Here is a 19,558-nt window from a genome sequence, read left to right as displayed (position 1 = left end):
AAGGAAAGGAATGCCATGGTTTGGTCCTCTGGAAAAAAAAAAAAAAAAAAGATTGAGGGGGCTTCCCTATCGAGTACGAAAAAGAGGTCGATTTTTGGGTGTTCTTAGCTAGATAAAGGTTGTAGTTATATTGGTTAGATGACACTGGTGTTCTTGGTTGTATACTATTCTAAAAAAAAAAAATTAGAATCTTTTCTTTTTTTTTTTTTTCAGGTGACCGACAATTGTGCTCTCAGTAGATTTCAAAATTGGTATGTATATAAAAAGTTACTGACAGTCAATTTTAATCTTATGATATTAATTATTTTAATTTCAATTAATTTCTTTAATATTTCACGATTATAAGCATTGAAATATATAAATATTATATACTAACTTTTAATGACCTCATTTATATTTAATAATTATTTATTTAGCATCAATTATATATGCCCTGAAGGGAAGCGGAGCTTTAAGTAATTCTATCTAACAAAAAAAACCAATAAACAAACAAAATAAACAAATAAAACTGAACAAAATTCTTATGCGATTAAACTTGAATTTAAAAGCCCAAAAAACTTGAAATGGTTGTTTTGAATTTCATATGGATTAGTGAAACGTTGACAACAAAATATTGTAGGCACTTTATTGAAGTTTTGAAAAGACTTTGAGTCAGGTTTTTCTCCTCCCACTTACTTGTATTAGAACTTTACCCTTCCGATGTAACCCACGAGAAAAAATTAATTACGGTAGTTACTATGGTCAAATTGTGTTGGACTGTTTAGCTTATCAATATCTGAATATGCACTTAGTATTTCAGTTTAATTTTTTGCCGAGCACTAGAATGCCAACATCATCAGGTAAAACATGAAATTGTTGGCACTTGGCATTGGCAACTTTTCTGGGGTTGACAATAGTTTAATTTGAATGAATCTTATATTTTTAGTTACTGTAATTAGGCTAAATGCTCAATTAAAAACATAATATTTACGTATTTTTTAATTAAAAATTTTATTTTTAATTTAATTCAATTTTAGATTAAAATTTTTAAATATGTTCAAATAAGAGTTTCACTATGATTGTGGCTTAAATGCAAAAAATTAGTATGAATTGTAGTAATACATAAATTTAAACAGTAAAAACACACTTTTAACCAAGTAAAATTTGTCGTTTAAAATAAAATTACAAAAGAAAACCTAAATTTACTATGAAAAAGGGGATTTAGGGTTTTCAAAACAAAATTGGTTTAGGAAAGATTAAGAAGACAAAACCAAATTTAGAAATATAATCAACTTAAAAAACCAAAATATCATTTTTTTTTTCAAACTTAACCCATAATTTTCCTTTATTTTCCCATATTTTTTCAACATTCAAACACCCAAAAAAATTCACCCAAAAAAAAAAAAAAAACACTTACCAAACTTAACCAATCATTTCTATCTTCCACATAGAAATTCACCAAAAGATTAAAAAAAATACTTGTCAAACTCCATCATTTTTCTTTTTTTTCCTACAATTTCTCGGTATTTTAACATCCAAAAATCCACCAAATAGTTAAAAAAAAATACCTGCCAACAATTGATGCGTGGAGTCGACGAGCAGATATCGGATGGTGTAGAAAAAAAGGTAAGAGGGTGATGGTAGAAGAAGAGAGAATGGACAGGAAGAAGGTGGTGGTCAGGTTCTACTTTCTCTCTTTCTCTCTTTATTCTCTCTCTTAAATAAAAAAATACTGAAGTTTTAGTTTTATTTCTAAAGAAATAAGGTTGAAAAAGAAAATAATGTTTAACTTTGGGGTGGTGTTAGATCAAGAAAGAGAGAGATCCAAAAATGTTCAAATCTTCAAGATTATTGGATATTTTCGAAAAAAATTGACTCTTGTTTGCTAATTTCTTTTTTTTTTTTTTAATTTTACATAAATGAAGATTTTTTACTAATAAATATAAAAACTTAACTGTTATTGGATTTTAACTGCAAGTGCAACTCACTACCTTTAGCAAATTTGAGCTAACTAGAAAATATTTAATTCTTAATTAAATCAAATTAAAAATAATATCTTTAATTAAGAAAACTTCTAAACTCATAACCTTTATCAAGTCTTGTTTTAAGCTACCTAAAAGACATTTAATTCTTAATTAAATCAAATTAAAAATAATATCTTTCACTAAAAAAATATTTATATTTTATATTTTAAATTGAACATTTAATCCTATAACTACAAACAACTAACTATTTATTTATTTATATCATATAAAATAATAAAATTTATATATTTATATCGTATTTTATATGAAACTTATCTCTCATAATTTACATCAATATAAAAATATAAATTACATTTTTAATTTTATTAAACTTATATAATATTATTGCTAAAATTTTAAATCATATTTTTATTATTTTTTTATATTATATTTGTATTATATCATCATATTATATTTTAAATATTAATACAAAAACCCATAGAAGACTCAATAAATACGTTACTAGAAAATATAATAGAAAGTATGCTAGATACCAACATTTGTCAAGAAACTTAATTGTTTATGAAAATTAAAAAAAAAAAAAGAAATGTTAAATACAAGATTCAATGCTTGGAACTTGGTTCCTCCCAAATACCTGTTTATAGAGTACATGTATTTTACTTAAAAGGTATAAGTTCCTTGTGAACTTTCAAATTAATGACTGTCATATTCAAATGGCAATGCTAGACTCCTACTTCCGTCATACCCTAAAATTTACTGGAAGTGAAGTAAGAGAACTTGATAGACCCTACTTCGAATGCACTTCCAAAAAAAATGTAAACAAAGTGGTTTGACTTCGAGGGTGTGTGAAATTGCCAGAACCAGCATGAAAGAATACGACAAAGCCTAAAATAAAGATTCTATTTGATCCATGGACTCCAACATTAATCCCCATATCCGAGAACTCTACAACCCTAATTTTTTCTCTGCTTTCTGAATCTGGTTGAGGAATATCCAAGTCATCTGCATAGAAGAACACCCAATCATCAGGGATAATTAAAAACTTGAATCAGAGAATCATATATGGACAAGAATACAAAGTAAATACCATGACATGCGGTGCAATTCTAACACAATATACGGGGAATCCTGTGTAAAATTTGAATGGTCCTCCAGACTTGAGTGTCTTCATAGCACAGTCCAAAGAGCCACTGTATGGATACTTTCCCTCAGCATCAGGTTGCATTTTCTGAATTTGTGTTTTGACATAATCAAAAGGTAAACTGCAAGATGAAGCAAAGAAACCTGAAACGGTACTTGCACCTGAGAAAAAGGAAAGGAAAATTAATCAATGGTAGGAAAAGAGAAAAAAGGGATATCCTTCTTAAAAGTTAAAGCCAGTTCACTACAAGTTTTAGAATTAGCAAAACATGCCTAACAACAATACCATTTTCTTAAGAGTTGGAAAAAGTATCACAATTTATCCTGAACATGTATAGGCCAAATATTTTCACCTAAAAAGACATTAAGGTGGCTATGGAGAAAAAGATATAGTCAAATAATCATGCCTCTTCCAAAATCAGGAGCATCAGCAGATAAGCCCAAGCAACCAATGAAAACTACAAATGAGATAGGAGAAACTAGTTCTCGGAGTAACAGGCAATAAAATGCAAGGAGAGCCAATCTTCATGTTAAAATCTCTGAATTTCTCATTGAAACTGTAGAACGAGTTTATTCAACCAAACTTCATTAAATAATATATGCATCATGACCAAGGTATAGTGTAATAAGTAAATGAAACTCCCCTCCAAGGAAGGATCAATGTTCAAGCCTTCCTGCCCCCACCTTCCCCCAAACAGCCACCTTCTCCCCCAAAATAATAATAATAATATAAAAAGAAGCTTCACAGAAAATGGACAAACCCGTAGATCAAGAAAGCAAAATCTCTTCTTGTAAGATTAAATATAATCCTTAGTTCTTTACTTTGTTAAGACCTTTTGGGATACCTACATTTTGCATTAAAAACTCCAAGAATTCTCAACAGTAAGCACTACTCTACCAGGTTTTTTCTCAACAAGGAAAAATAAAGATCCATTTGGTAAATCCTTTAGCTTTTTTCTATTTGTCTTTGGTTTTTATTTATCTTCATTTTTATTTTTTACTTTTTGATTTTTCCTTCTATTCATTTTTTATTAAAAAAAAAAAAGCAAAAAGCAAACACCCAGATGAAAAAATGCCTAAACAAGTCAATTGCTTCAATGAAAATTTTTACCTTCTGAAATTGAGTACCAAGAATTTGTGGTTGTTAGGGCAAATTATTGCATTCAGACCAACCATTTATGCATATAAGATTGAAAAGGTATGTGCTTAAAGCTTAATCTAAAAAATGTAAAATATAAACTCCAATTACGCGAGTTACTCCAACTAGAAAGCATGTTTCAAAAATATTTCCTTACATTAGCAATAACTTCGAACAGATGATTCTGCTATTTGCTTAAACAAACAAAGCATCAGTTACGGATAAGTTATGTTCACTCAACAATTTAGAACCTAGACTAGTACTTTTTCTTTAGCGAGGAAATATAATGAAAGACTTTAGAATAGTTAAAACATCCACACTACTTGAAAAGAGTCTTTACCAAGCACTGTAGCAACTTCTCCTAAGCCAAGGGAATCCTTGAAAAACTCAACACTTTGATCATAAGAGGCAAGCATTCCCATGTTCAATGCCATGGCTCTGACGACAGTAGGGCCTGCACCTTTCCAAAGTGCCAAAACCCCTTCATCTGCAACAATACGATAGAGAGCATGGAATGCATTTGAGTAGTTTCGGCGCTGAGCAGCAGGCAAAGTGGCATCAGCCTGCATTCGGATAAGTGCCAAATCAGCTGGGCTGCCAACACAGGCTCCGATAGCACCAGCAGTCAGACCACATAAAGCCTTCTGGTATAGAGGTAGGGGCTTCCCATCATTGGCTGCAATTGCTTTATTGGTCAACATTCTATAGAAAACAATGGAAATTAGACCAAGAGCTAAATCGGAACCAAAATAAATAAATTCAAATTTAGAATCAGAAACAAAATACATCATGCGGAAAAAAAAGATCAAATGTTAACATGGTCAAAAATAAAGTTTATGCTACAGAATCGAAACTATTGATCATTAGAAAAAAAAAAGTATCATGAAGAGTAAAATAAAAACCCCACAACTGTTTACATTCTATCCCATTCTTAGAGACACTCACTTGAATGAACCCAGTCGGGCGGTAGTGTATGTAGCTTGCCTAAGAAGTCCAGCTGATAGGCCCTGCCAAAATAACACAAGTAAGACAGACTAATGAATGATAGAAATATTTTTGGAATTCAACTCAGAACATCTATCAAATTATAGAAATGTGAAAATAGAACAAATTCAGTAAGATAAAACCTCTATCTCTACATATAGGCAACTTGCAGTTTTGAGTTGTATAAAGTCTACCCTCCAGAAAATTGGATTAAAAGCAAGAATGCATTTTTGCCAATATAATCTTTCATATACTATATTAACAAAACCAAGAAGCACATATCATCCCATGAAACAGCACTAAATTCCAATATTTTGGCAACCCATATCAATAAATAGTGTCATATACACCATTGGATAACAAATCAAAATTTTAATGAAGTTGTAGAAGAGAACCTTGTAAAAGGCACCAAAACCCTCCTCTCTAAGCATGTTCTTGGCGACAGTTGCTGCCGATCCCTGACCCAGTTGGATTCTCACCTACACCAAGCGAAATCACAAACCAAACTAGACAAAAACTCTAAAAGAAATCGCAGCAAATCCAAGATCTAAAAAACCCATCTTTGGCTTTAACAGTAGCATGTTTTGAACACTGAGAGGAAAAAGAAAGAGCTGATATACCAGAAATATAGCAAGAAATGAAAGTAAAGATGAATGAAAACCTTGATCATGTCGATAGGTTGGATGACACAGGTGGCAAGCATACCCGAGGCACCACCATTGGCAAAAGGCTTAACCTTTGGCCAAACCCCAGAAGCTTGGGCCTTCTTCTCCTCTGCCATTGATTTGACTCAAAAAAGGGGAGCAACAAAATAAAAAGAAAGGGGCAAGAAGAACAAAAAATAAATGGTACAAGAGAAAGAAGAGAGCTGGGCCTGACGTCCTGAGGGGGCTTTTGTTTTGTTAAGACTAAAGGAGTGAAACAGCAGGTGCGAAATGAAAGGCTTCCCTCTTCTTGTAAAAACAACAAACCCTCCTTGTCGGCTATAAATATAATATAATATAATATAATTAAAAAAAAAAAAAAAAAAAAAACACAGAAAACCCCTCCTGGTTGGTATTAATTTGCCTCGTTCCTGTGTCCAGATGGATGTGAAGGCAAAAAGTTTGTACTCTTACCTTCTTTTCTCTATGACATCAGATTTTTCGGAAACTACGACGCCACCAATCTGTGTTCACGTTTCTCCTAAGATTTGCTTGCCTATTTTGCCCTTGCTGAGTTTTTCGTTTTTTACTTAAATAAAAAACAGAAATGGTATTCCAATTCCCGTATGTGTGGCAATATTGGTTTGGAATAATCCACTCTTGATTCGCGCTATCCTACCCATCTATTTAGGTTAATTCTTAAAAAAATCAGGATTTAATAGTTAACAAATGCGCCAAATAAAGATCAAATCTTTATATTTGTCGATGTGATTTTTTGAAATATGTCAATTTCATTGTAAAATATTTACAAATTGAGTGTGTAAAACACGTTTTCTTAGGTCTCTTAATTACATGAAATAGCAAAAAAAAAAAAAAAAGTACAAACGACTCATCAACATTTTAAATAATAATACCTACTTATATTTTTTGGCCCCTTAATATCAAATTTAGCATTGCTAACTTTTGCTTACCCTACTTATATTAAAGAACAAAAAAGGATATATAACTTTTTCATCTTGATTTTCAAACGCAAACTAACAAATTTTTTAAGAGATGTTTTTATGGTAAAAAAATATATTTGGGATAGAAATTTTTTATATTTTAATATTTTAATAATTATTTAGATATTTCGATTATTCATAATTTTTTTTTTATAACAATACTAAATACTTAAAATTTTTAATTACACTTTGTAAACCAATTTTTGTTTTAATCGAATGTTGTTCAACCATAAAGTAATGCTAAACTAATGGGACTTTATATTAAATTTAAGCTTTTTAGCCTTACAATAAGGTCAATAAATATTAACCATTAGATTTATATAATTAAATTATCAACTATGAAGAAGTTTTCAAGTGAAGAAGGGTAATTTTTTTTTTTTTAGTAAAATGTAATTGCATTAATCATCAAATAGAAAAGTACAATCTGCAACTATATTGTCATGTACGATGCAAGGATATTCTTCTACCCAAAACAAGTCGCCCGACAATCCCAAGCCATACCTAGCTAATTTATGTGCGGCCTTGTTTGCATTGCGCATTAATCATCAAATAGAAAAGTTACAATCTGCAACTATATTGTCATGTACGATGCAAGGATATTCTTCTACCCAAAACAAGTCACCCGACAATCCCAAGCCATACCTAGCTAATTTATGTGCGGCCTTGTTTGCATTGCGCCTTACATGTTCCTTCCTGATGTAGCTGACATGTTCCTTCCTGATGTAGCTGACATGTTCCTCCCTGATGTAGCTAAAGCTTTGCTTCAAAATTTTTGCATCATCCAGTATATTTCCAACAGCAGATAAATCCTTTCTTTGTTGCTTAAGTTTTGTTATAACTTCAAAAGCATTACCTTCTAAAATTACTGACATGAAGCCTAGTTCTTACGCAAAGGGTATCCTAGCTACTGCAGCAAGAGCTTCGATCACCATAACATCCCTAATATCATCAACCTTTTTCGATGCCGAGCCTAGCACTTCCCCCTTATAGTTTCGAACTACAACCCAATACCCCCAGTAACATCTGCGATATTTAAAGTTCCATCAAAATTTACTTTGCAGACAGTGGAGGTGGTCTCCATTTGGTATTAACCTCCCCATGCTTCTCTGTCCCGCACTTGACCTTCCTATACTCCTCCAGGTAATCAATGGCAAACCTGGCCGTAGCTTCAGCACTTCTCGATTCCCCATTTTTGATTAGCAGGTTTCTGGAATGCCATATAGCCTAGCACACAACTAGCCTTTTCTTGAAGCTGTCATTATCCATAAAGCCTGCCAAGCTAGTGATCCATCTTTTATCTTCTTCTCAGGAGTTGCATGTCTATATGTTATCACAACCTGAAGAATACCATGTTGACTTTGCTCGTTCACAATCTCTTATTGAATGCAAAATCGTTTCCTTATGCTGCCTGCATTGTGGACAGGTTATTCCCGTTTCTATGTTAAGTCTTCTTAAGTTACAAAACACTAGTAGTATGTCATGATTCAGTCTCCATCTAGAAACCTTAATTTTCCCTTACAAGAGAGTTTCCCATAACCTTGTCCAGTACCTCTCATCGTTCATTCCTCCCACTTGGTCTTGTTGTGAAGACAGTTGATAGCCTATTTTCACAATAACTATAAGTGAACAGATCAATCAAGTAATAAAGTGATAAGTATTCAAGCACTGTCTCCCACAGGATTATTCAAGTACCAAAGCTGATAGCCTAATTTTTTATATCTAAACAAATGGAAACTTAGGGTGATTTGCAAAACAAAGAATGAGAGAAATGTAGGCCTAGATCTTTACTTCACCAATTGTCACTTGCTAAGTATGAGATGGTAGCCAAAACTAGATCTAAGAAAGTAAGGATTGAAAACTTAAAATTAACGAGGACTAGAGATTGCCAAAAGTAGGATTGCACTAAAAGAATAACGGAAGCAAGAATTGTATCATGAAACCAAAAGCTTATATGTAAAAAAGTAATGCACGAGCCTAGTATTGTAATAAACAAAGATTAGAAAAAAAAGATTGCATGAAAACAAGATTAAAGTAGGAAAATAAGAAAGATTGCCAAAAATAGTAAAAGAAAAAAATTTGTAAAAACTAGAATTGTGTGCAAGAATATTTTTACTAAAAGAAAGTTTAGAACAATTTTGTTATTGGCAAATCTATCACCTAAGCCAATAACTAAGAAAACTAAGAGAACTAAAGAAAAGAAAAGAAAAGGAGAGGAAAAAGAATGGTGAAGAGTTAGCTTTTTACAAATGAAGAGACCTTGCCTATTTATAGGCATGGTTCGGCCAGAGGGATAAAGATTACAAGAAGTTGAATTTAATTAAAATGCTAATGGATGAGGTTGATATTCATCTTCAAGGTGTTGGCCGAACATGAACTCTTTGGTCTTGAGAGTGCTTGGCCTATTGGGGTTTTGGGATATCATCTTGGCCATTTGATCTTGCTTGGATTCAATCTTGATTGATTCTCCATCTTAGGTTCGGCTAAGGCTTGGATTCAAGACAAAATAGTTGTTTCTTATCCAAACTCTTCAAATTCAAATAGCTACAGGCCTACTCCATGTATAATTCTTCAAAAGATAAGCAAAAGAGTTTTCCTTGAACTCAAACACCATTAACTAAACCTATCTAATGTTTTTGAGGGCTTAGACTTCTTCATTTGAATTTTATCTCTTCTTAGAATGGATATAGCCGAATGCGAGTAGAGTTTTATGGATGTGAAGCACCTTTTTCACTTGGCCACATGGATTGGTGATAATGGACCAATAGGATTCGACTACTAGCTTCATGGTATGGCAAATGTTCATCTTGCATGCTTGTATGCATGAATTTCATGAAAGCCTTACTTCATGATCTTAAAACCTATAAATCACAAAAACAACATTAATGGCACCAAAATCCATCCAAAATTTAAAATTTAACACTTAATTTAGCATGTAAAATTACTATAATTTTAGGTGTTATCATACCCTCATACTTAAATCTTAGCTTGTTCTCAAGCAAAACTCTCAAATCAACAAAACCAAAAATCATTATATATATTCACAAAGTCAAAAATTACATAAACTTCCATCATGTACTATCATATAGTTCAAAATTAATCATAAACTTAGATTAACAAGAAATTCCTTCAAAAAGCAAGCTTTCAATATCTTATGATTATCCGTACATATGAAATTATTCCATCTTTAATTCATACATACAATTCAAGTAAAAAGAATGTAAAACATCTCATCAAATTTCAATTTTAAGACAAAATAAACTTTATAGGTTTACTTTTCCCTTCTCTCTCCATTAATGTTAGGTTTACATACTTGATTCAAGATCAAAAGGTCTTTAAGATTTATAATGTAAGGTTTGGGTCAAAGTAGGAAAAAGGAAATTTAGGCTCATAACCCTTAGCTTACTTAATTGAAATTTTTTGACTTAATGGAAGTTGAGAAAATTTTGAAACTTTTGAACTTTAAGGCATCACTTTTTATTCGCAACATTTTTTTTTATGCATGACTAAGCCGTTTTTTTTCTTTATTAGGCTTTGCCTTGCTTTTGCCATTTTTTTTCTTTTCATTCCTTACGCCTCCCTTCCTCCCAAATATATAAATGTGTCCAATAATAAGAGTAAGCACATTGTGTCAATCAAAAGGGATAATAATTAAAAGAAAAAGCATTTTACTTTATTTTAAGGTTAAAATAAACAAAGAAAATGATAAATAAAAAAGCTCAAAATAAATGTACTAGGGATGTATCAAAATGGTGGACTTGAAAAGTTTAAATAGTCTAAAGAACTGCCTAAATAATCTCTTAAGTCAAATACAACCTAAATTTTACGTCGATGAATGAGTAGGTAAATTTTAAAGCATTATTCATATCCTCAACTACCATGTAATTTAATATCTCACAACTTTTCACAAGAATAATAGCATTTCATTGAAAGAGAATAAATACGTATACATAAAAATCATGTCCAAAGAAAACCATGCTTAATAATTCATTCCAAGCTTCACCATACTTATAAAATCCTTATATAATACTCAAATCGATCTTTGAAAATCCATGCCAAATTGACTAGGCTTGCATAATAATGAAATCTAATATGTCAATTTGGCTTGAAAGAAAAAATGGGTTAAAATTTTAAAAAATCTTTTAAGTTCTAAAAAACATTATATTAGCTTTTAAGGTGAGATGGTGATCCAAGGAGGGTGAATTAGATGTTTTCAAATTCTTTCCAAACAATGGATTTCATATAATTGAATAAAGAATTGAAACAATAAGCACTTTAATGAAAATATGATGTAATAAAAAATAATTAACTAATGAAACTTGAAGCAAATATAAACAATAATAACTGTAAAGAGATAGGGATAAAAAAAATCAAACATAATAGTTTTATAGAGATTTGATCCTTTTTCACAAGGTACTTACATCCTCTTTTCTCGATCATTCACATTAAGGCTTCAATCCATTAATTGAAAAAAAATGCTTACAAGATACAAATCTATATTGTACTAAATCCTTATTTTTTTTTAAGGCTTAGATAGTAACTTTTGCTTTTACAATATCAAGAGGATACATTATCTCTTGCTTACAAGATAACTCAAATGATTTTTACAAACTAAAATATTTTTCAAGGTTGAGTGTTTGCCTGATGAAGTACAAAAAAATTTGATGAATGAATAACAACCATGATTTGGATACAACAAATACAAAGATATAGACTTTAAAGCTCTAAAACTCTTGATTTTTTTTAGAGAATAAATATATGACTTATTTGATCTTGCTTTCCTAATTCATCTACTTCTTGGTGTGTTGGAATGCACAATTTATAGAGAAAAAAAATGAGGAAATAGCTGTTGGGAATGCTTGAGAAATGAAAAACCATGTTTTCCTTTTTTAAAACTAGCCGTTGGAGCTTGTTTGGGACAAAAGGATCGATTGGTATTGATAGGGAATCAATTGGTTAATGAATTTCACTCAATTTTTAACCATTACAATTGAGGAGATTGATTGTTTTTGCTACCCAATCGATTGGGTCAGCTAGGTTTTGTATTCCCTATGATTCTAGATGAACAATGTCATTGGTATTCTCTTATTTTGCACTCTATTCACTAATTTGATCATATATTAAGTTATACAACTCTAAATCAAGAACCATTTGAAGATTTAGAAACTAGGCTTAAGGGGCTTTCTATCCATGTAAAATTCATCATCTAATTCAATGTATAAAAAATTATAGTGATTTTTCAAATCAACACCTTGTGCAATTTTTAGACAACTGGATAATGTCTAGTAAAAATTCAAAATCTTTTCTTAAAAAATTTGGATTTTAATATTGTTTGATCCATTAAAATTTAGACTCAAGAAGCTTCCAACCATATAAAATTCAAATATTAAAACTTTGTGAATTAATACAAAAAAAAAAAGAAGTTCAATATTGAAAAACTTTGTTCTTGTAAAACAACTTTCTTAAGATAATCTATTCCTCAAAACCAATATTATCAAAATTGTATTGAGTCCAAAATGAATAAGTTCACTTTAAAAATAACAATTGGACTTTTGTTTAAGTTCAAATAAATAATGTTTAAAGATAGTTTTGATTTGAGAAATAAGAAAACATAAAGAAAGATTTGTTTGAACTTTGAAAATCATATTATTTATTTAGTACCAAAATAATAAAACTTAAGAACATATATTAAATAAATCTTTTTCAAAATCTTGATCAAGCTTATTTAGCTTAATGTTTTGTCATTTCAAAATAAAGATCAATTTAAGGCTAACATTCTCCCATTTTTTAATATGACAAAACTTAAAGATAAATTTACTTGATGAAAAATTTTCTTTAAGATATTTAAGAATTTTGAAAAACTTTTTGAAAACTCCCTTTCAACTGACGCATCCTAATCCAACACAACTCAACAAACATATATTGGTCAAATATATCAAATAATCACAATCAAACATATGCATGTCAAGCACAAACAAATTTGTCCATATGATATTTCTTTCTCTTTTTGTCATAGCAAAAAGGCATAAACATATTGATGAGCAAATAAACATAAAGAGGCATCATTAACAAATATATTCATGAAATATTTCTTTCCTTTTTTATTTAAGCTGTTTATACCAAATGTAAAGCTATAATACCAATTACTAAAAGCATACAAGAAGAAATATCTATAAATTCTCCCCTTTTTTGTCATAGCAAAAGAAAGAAAGATCAAATCAAGGCATGGGATGAAATGCTTGATACCAATAATATCAAAAATATTTTGATTGAATGTAATCAAGTGTAATATGCACAATGAAGTTCACATACATGTTTCCAAGCACAAAAGCATAAGTGTATCCAATTTAAACATTATAGCACAAACTAATTCATTTAACCTAGCCACATGAAATTTATGAGCAAAAGGATAATAAATGATATGCAATCTACTCATAAATCATGTTATCATAAGTGATATGTAGTCTATTCATAAATCATGTTATCACAATATGTGCTTAGAACCTAAAACATCAATAGCAATTAAGCATAAATTCAAGCACATACATGCAAGCTCATACCAATTGTTAAAGATATGTTATCATTAAGCATACCAATTATTATCACAAAATAAATCAAGCAAAATTGTATTCTAAGATTTCTCCTCCTTTTCAACATAAAGATTAATCAATTTAAGGCACATACAATTTTGCATGAAAAGTACAAGATATATTAAGGATAGGCACATAAACAAGCATTCAAAAAAGTTAAAAAATTCTTTAGCAATTTTGATACCAATTGTTTATAATTGTTTGCTATTTTGTTCACAAACTTTCAAAGATCACAATATATTTCAAGTGTATGAAACATTGAATCAATGTATGCATAATAGCATTCTTTTATAAGCATGTCCTATCCAAAACAAACATTCAATCATCATGTTATGGCAAAGAATTATACAAGCATGATTTTTCAAACATGATGAACACATATACTATAGCAAAAAAATAATGAAAGCATAATTATTCAAATATATTCTTATTTAGTTCAATGTATAGCAATGAACTTAATCTAAACATATGCATGCATTTAAATATATATTTCAATCAAAATCATACAAGAATATGCAAAAAATTTCAAATCACATATAGTAATATACTAATAAATATACAAACATTTAGACATAATATGGTATATACTATTTTAGTAATCATACTCATCAACCATGTTCAAAGAAATTAATCAATTTAACTTATATTCATGTTCAAGGATTCATGCATTAACCAAATATTCATGCATTAAACAATCAATCTCATCAAAGCAATTAACCAAATATTCATGCATTAAAACTAACAAGTGGCTTGGTGATGAATTTGCGTAATGTGTTCATATGTTCAAGCACAATACTAATTTTTGCACATAATCAAAGCATTCAAAACAAATAAGTCTTTTAAGTACATATCAAAGCAAGCATGTATATATATTCAAACTCATACATCATAGGCACATAATGTAGAGTTAATACATTTACCTCCATCCATGTCAAGCTTTATTATTATGCTCATTTGACTTTAAGTTTTCCATTCCACACACTTTGAGCGAGTCTTTAAGGTACTTGTGCTTGATTGATGAAGATGACATGCTTTGTTTGCTAAACTTGAAATTGCAAAATGAATGTTGATACGTTCATGCTCATTTCAAGGTTTTCCTTGCAAAGACTTAGAAAAATTCTTGACAAGAAATGTTCATTAGTATCAAGAATATCAATTGATAAAAAATATATCAATTGTTAGAAAATAAATTTCATATTTTAAGTCATTATACGCAAAAGAAATTTTGTTCATTAAGCACAAGGTACTAATAGCAAAAGAGATATAAGCTTAAGCTAAATGTCATGTATCAAGTTAAGTCAAATATCACAATAAGCAAAAGTTCTAATGTGCAAAAATCATTCCTTTAAGACCATATAGGAATAATGAACTCAAAGAAGACATATTCAATATTCGTATGCATATTCAATAAATCACCAAAGAATATGTTAAGACAAATTTTAGGCCATATAAAAATCGAAAGCTCAAGGAAGACATTTATCATCAAAAATGTATTTAAGAAAATTTTAGCATAAAAAAATAAACATGTCTACACAAATCACAGGCCATAATCAATAATGACTTAAGATAAACAAAAGCATCATAAGAAAATTATTCACTTAACCCATGTTACAAGCATGTCAAGTCATGCTAAATAATATTTGTCATATAAGCACACATACTTGATAAGAGCAATAGATGAACCAATAATATATATTATTTAAGAACAAGCAGTTCATCAATTCAAAATAAGAAAATCAAGGGATAAAATAATTAAGCATAAAATCAAAAATATTTCACAAAATTAATAAATCAATTTAGCATAAGAACAAGCATATTTAAGAGCATTTTAAAAATCAAGAGATAAAAAATGTAAGTATTTTCAAATTACAAGGTTTAAGGTCAAGTTTAATCAATGATCATATGAATACATATCTTGTCCAAGATCATAAATGAGCCAAGAATCAATATATATCTTTTAAGCAAAAGATGTCATCAATTCACCAACATAACAAATCAAGAATCAAAATAATTATGTATAACACAATCAAGTTTAAATAATTCACATGATCCAAGCATTATAAACAAATTGAGCAATTTTAAACATCATGATCATATAAGTATGTTCAATAATCACAAATCAATGTGCATAAAAATCACAAAAATTATTTCCATCATGCCATCATTCAAACAAATATATTTATACAAAATACTATAAGATAAATCAGTCAAAGCTTAATATTTCTAAGATTTTGATTTTTAACATTTAGAAGCTCATTTTTACTTGAAAAAGACCTTAATAAATCTCATAACTAGTCAAGCTCATTTTTAATCATCTTAAACTATTCCAACAAGTTTGAAATGACAAAACAAAGTTGTTCAAGTGGTCATTTGGCCTTAGAAACAAGAAAATAAAAAAGTCAATTCTTAAATCCTATATTTCTTTGAAAAAAGCTATTAAGATGGGCAAATATGTTTAAACTTGCATTTAAACTCTTTAAACCTTTTAGAAAAATTTTATATCACACTTTGAAAAAGTTTAAATGGTTTTTATGCCCATAAATGTTTAAAAACAAGATTTGATATTTGAAGCTCTAAAATCCTTTGAAACTTGCATGTAGCCCTTATAAAAAATTGAAACCATTGCAAGTTATCAAGTTTTTTTTTGTTTTAGCAAGTTAAAATCATTTAATTCAAGATATTCATATTCATTTTACAATTAAAAGCTTGCTAAAACAAAATTTCATATTTTAAGGCTTGACTCTAGCAAAAATCACTTTCAAAGTAAAACATAAAATTTCAAAAATCATTAAGTTTTGAGTGCTTCCCCCAAGTTTGTGCGTAAATATAAAAACAATTAAGTATATAACTTAATCACATCAAGCATATATAAAATATATATCAAGCATTAAACACAATATCAACAAGCATATATGGGCGTGTATTTCTTTCAAAACAATTTAGAATCAATCAAGATATATCAATAAAGCATATAACAATTTGGCACTCAAAGTTCATCAAGAATAGGTAACCAAATTGAAATTCATAAAAGTTTAGAAGTTACTCATTTCTATTGTGTGTCTAGAGTTCCAATCTTAAATATCACATTATAGTTCTTTGCTCGAGCACACCTACAAGAGACAATCTTATTTGATTTTTGGTACCCAAATTGCTTTGGATCCTTGAAAGTTAGTCACCAAGTTTCTTGTTCCTTTAGGAACCCATATTTGTTTAATTCTAAATAGGACTTTTTTTTTAATAGGGCAAGTAGGTGAAGTATGACCATGAAAATGACAAAAATTACATTTAATCATTTTAGTACTTAATGAACTTTTTAAAAGCTTTTGTTTTTCATTCATCAATTCATCTAATTTATTTTTCAAAATAATATTTTCTTTTTCTAAAAATTCATTTTTACTTTAAAAGGTTTCAAAATCTATTTTCAAATTTTCATTTTTTTCTAAAATATTTTTTGTATTCATTAAAAAATCATTTTCAAAATTCAATTTTGAAATCATTTTTTTATATTTCCTTTTCATTCATTCACATTCAACATATAGCTCATTATAAGCATCTTGCAATTCATCAAAAGTATATGAATTTGAATCAATAAAATTAAAGGTTACCTTCGGATCTTTAAGAGCCATGAGGTATGATGCATTTTAGTTGGGTTATTGTCTTTCATGTATTTCATCTAATCTCTTCTATATCTTATTTACGATTGAACACTTTGATACTAAGTTGAAGTTATGGGAGTCAAAAGCTCCATAGAGTAAACATTTGGCCTTGGCATTATCCATCATTTGCTTCAAATAGTTTGCATCATTTGAAGAAGTTTCAATCCCTTTTTCTTTCGCTAACCAAGCTCCAAAATTTTATGATATGATGAATACCTTCATTTTCATTTTTCATTCACAAAATTTAAAATTTTCGATCATGAAAGCTTTGAGGACTTCCTTACCATCTTAGAACCTAAATTGAGCCATATGATCTTTACTCAAGGTGGTTAAACCTACAAAAAGAGACCAACACTTTGATACTAATTGTTAGCTTTTAAAGTGAGATGATGATCCAAGAAATGGGTGAATTGGATCTTTCCAAATTTGACCCAAACAATGGATTTCAATATAATTGAATAAAGAATTAAAATAATAAGCAGTTTAATGAAAATATGATGTAATCAACAACAATTAATTAGGAACTTGAAGCAAATATAAATAATAATAAATGAAGGAGATAGGGATAAAGAAATCAAACATAATGATTTATAGAGGTTCGATCATTTTCCACAAGGCACTTACAATCTCTTTTATTGGTTGTCTACACCAAGACTTCAATTCAGTAATTGAAGAAAAACTTTTACAAGATATAAATCGATCATATACTAAATCCCTATATTTTTCTTAAAGCTTAGATAGCAGCCTCCACCTTTACAACATCAAGATGATACTTTACCTCTTGCTTACAAGATAACATAAATGATTTTTGTAAACTAAAATACCTCTCAAGGTTGAGTGTTTGCCTAATGAAGTACAAAGAAATTTGATGAATGAACAACAACAATGATTTGGATACAACAAATACAAAGATATAGACTTTAAAGCACTAAAACACTTGATTTCTTTGAAAGAATGATTATATGACTTATTTGATCTTGTTCTCTTGATTCATTAGCTTCTTGGTGTGTTAGAATGCCTAATTTATAGAGAAAAATGAGGAAATAGCTGTTGGGAATACTTGAAAAATGAAAAACCATGTTTTCTTCCTTTAAAACTAGTCATTGGAGCTTGTTTGTGATGAAGGGATCGATTAGTATTGATAAGGGATCAATTGGTTCTTAAATTTCACTTAATTTTTTATTGTTATAGCTGAAGGGATCAATTGGTTTTGCCATCCAATCGATTAGGTCAGCTAGTTTTTTATTCCCAGTGATTCTTGATAAATAGTACCATTGGCATTATCTTATTTTGCACTTTACTCTCTAATTTGATCCTATTTTGAGTTATACAACTCCAAATCAATAATTGTTTTAAGATTTAGAAACTAGGCTTAAAGGGCTTTCTATCTATATAAAATTCATCATCTAATTCAGTGTATAAAAATTATAATGAAATTTCAAAACTACCTATTGTGCAGTTTTTAGATAACTACACAATGTCTAGTAAAAATTCAAAATCTTTTCTTAGAAAATTTGGATTTTGATTTTGTTTGATCCATTAGAAAGTAGGCTCAAAGAGCTTTCCAACCATATAAAATTCAAATATTAAAACTTTGTGAATTAAAAAAAAATAAAAGAAGTGCAATATTAGAAAACTTTGTTCTTGTAAAACAACTTTATTAAGTTAATTTATTTCTCAAAACCAATATTATCAAAATTGTATTGATCCAAAATGAATAAGTTCACTTTAAAAACAATAATTAAACTTTCATTTAAGCTCAAATAAATAATGTTTGAAGATAGTTTTGATTGAGAAATAAGAAAACATAAAGAAAGATTTGTTTAAACTTTGAAAATCATATTATTTATTTAGTACCAAAATAATAAAACTTAAGAACATGTACTAAATAAATATTTTTCAAAATCTTGATCAAGCTTATTTAGTTTATTGTTTTGTCATTTTAAAATAAGGATCAATTCAAGGCTAACACATTTTATTTTCCCCATACTCATACTTTAAACATTATATCAACATAAAATAGTGCAAGGGAAAAGAAATACTTTCCAAATTTACTTCAATGCCGAATCGTGTTTTTGTATGAGGCATCTATTTACATTTTTTTCATACCTACATAACAAAAACAAAGCCAACATATTTGTCCTAATAAAGAAAACAAAAAAGCAAACACCATTAAAGTAAAACTTGAGTTGCCTTTCAAGCAGGGCTAATTTTGGTCTAGCTTGACCATACCTTTTTCAAAGGGGTTATGTGATTAGCCCATACTTAACACTAGAATCTATCCACTTAATAGTCTTTCTTTTATTATATTTTCATCACCAAGCTCTAACTGGCAATGGGGCTCAATTATTTTAGCAAAATTTCTCACCTTTATCAATGTCTTTAGTATAGTTAGACTATGGTAGGTAGGCATTGGCTTCAGTACCAATGAGAGAGGTACAACC

At 29.3% G+C, this 19,558-nt stretch overlaps 1 protein-coding gene and 1 long non-coding RNA gene across 3 annotated transcripts in view; both read right to left on the bottom strand.

Annotated features, from left to right (window-relative positions):
• Positions 1-1,992, bottom strand: part of LOC111302806 (uncharacterized) — a 40,086-nt gene extending 38,094 nt beyond the window's left edge. The window contains exon 1 of one of the 2 annotated variants that reach the window (XR_016326443.1): positions 1,548-1,992. This is a non-coding gene — a long non-coding RNA (uncharacterized LOC111302806). The remainder of the gene's footprint in view (positions 1-1,547) is intronic. The other variant, XR_016326444.1, reaches the window with a different exon arrangement.
• A 510-nt stretch (positions 1,993-2,502) lies between these two features.
• On the bottom strand, positions 2,503-6,390 carry LOC111302804 (mitochondrial dicarboxylate/tricarboxylate transporter DTC-like). Its single transcript, XM_022898644.2, has 6 exons — positions 5,888-6,390; positions 5,622-5,705; positions 5,188-5,249; positions 4,583-4,944; positions 3,052-3,266; positions 2,503-2,966 (listed from the first exon to the last, which is right to left on the bottom strand). The coding sequence occupies exons 1-6, from the start codon at positions 6,005-6,007 to the stop codon at positions 2,910-2,912; spliced, it is 900 nt and encodes a 299-aa protein (XP_022754379.1). The 5' UTR covers positions 6,008-6,390; the 3' UTR covers positions 2,503-2,909.
• Positions 6,391-19,558: the final 13,168 nt, after the last annotated feature.

Source organism: Durio zibethinus, chromosome 13 (assembly GCF_047325235.1).
Source record: "Durio zibethinus cultivar Kanyao isolate XHJ-2024 chromosome 13, ASM4732523v1, whole genome shotgun sequence".
NCBI lineage: Eukaryota > Viridiplantae > Streptophyta > Magnoliopsida > Malvales > Malvaceae > Durio > Durio zibethinus.
This window is presented reverse-complemented; position numbering and strand designations above follow the sequence as displayed.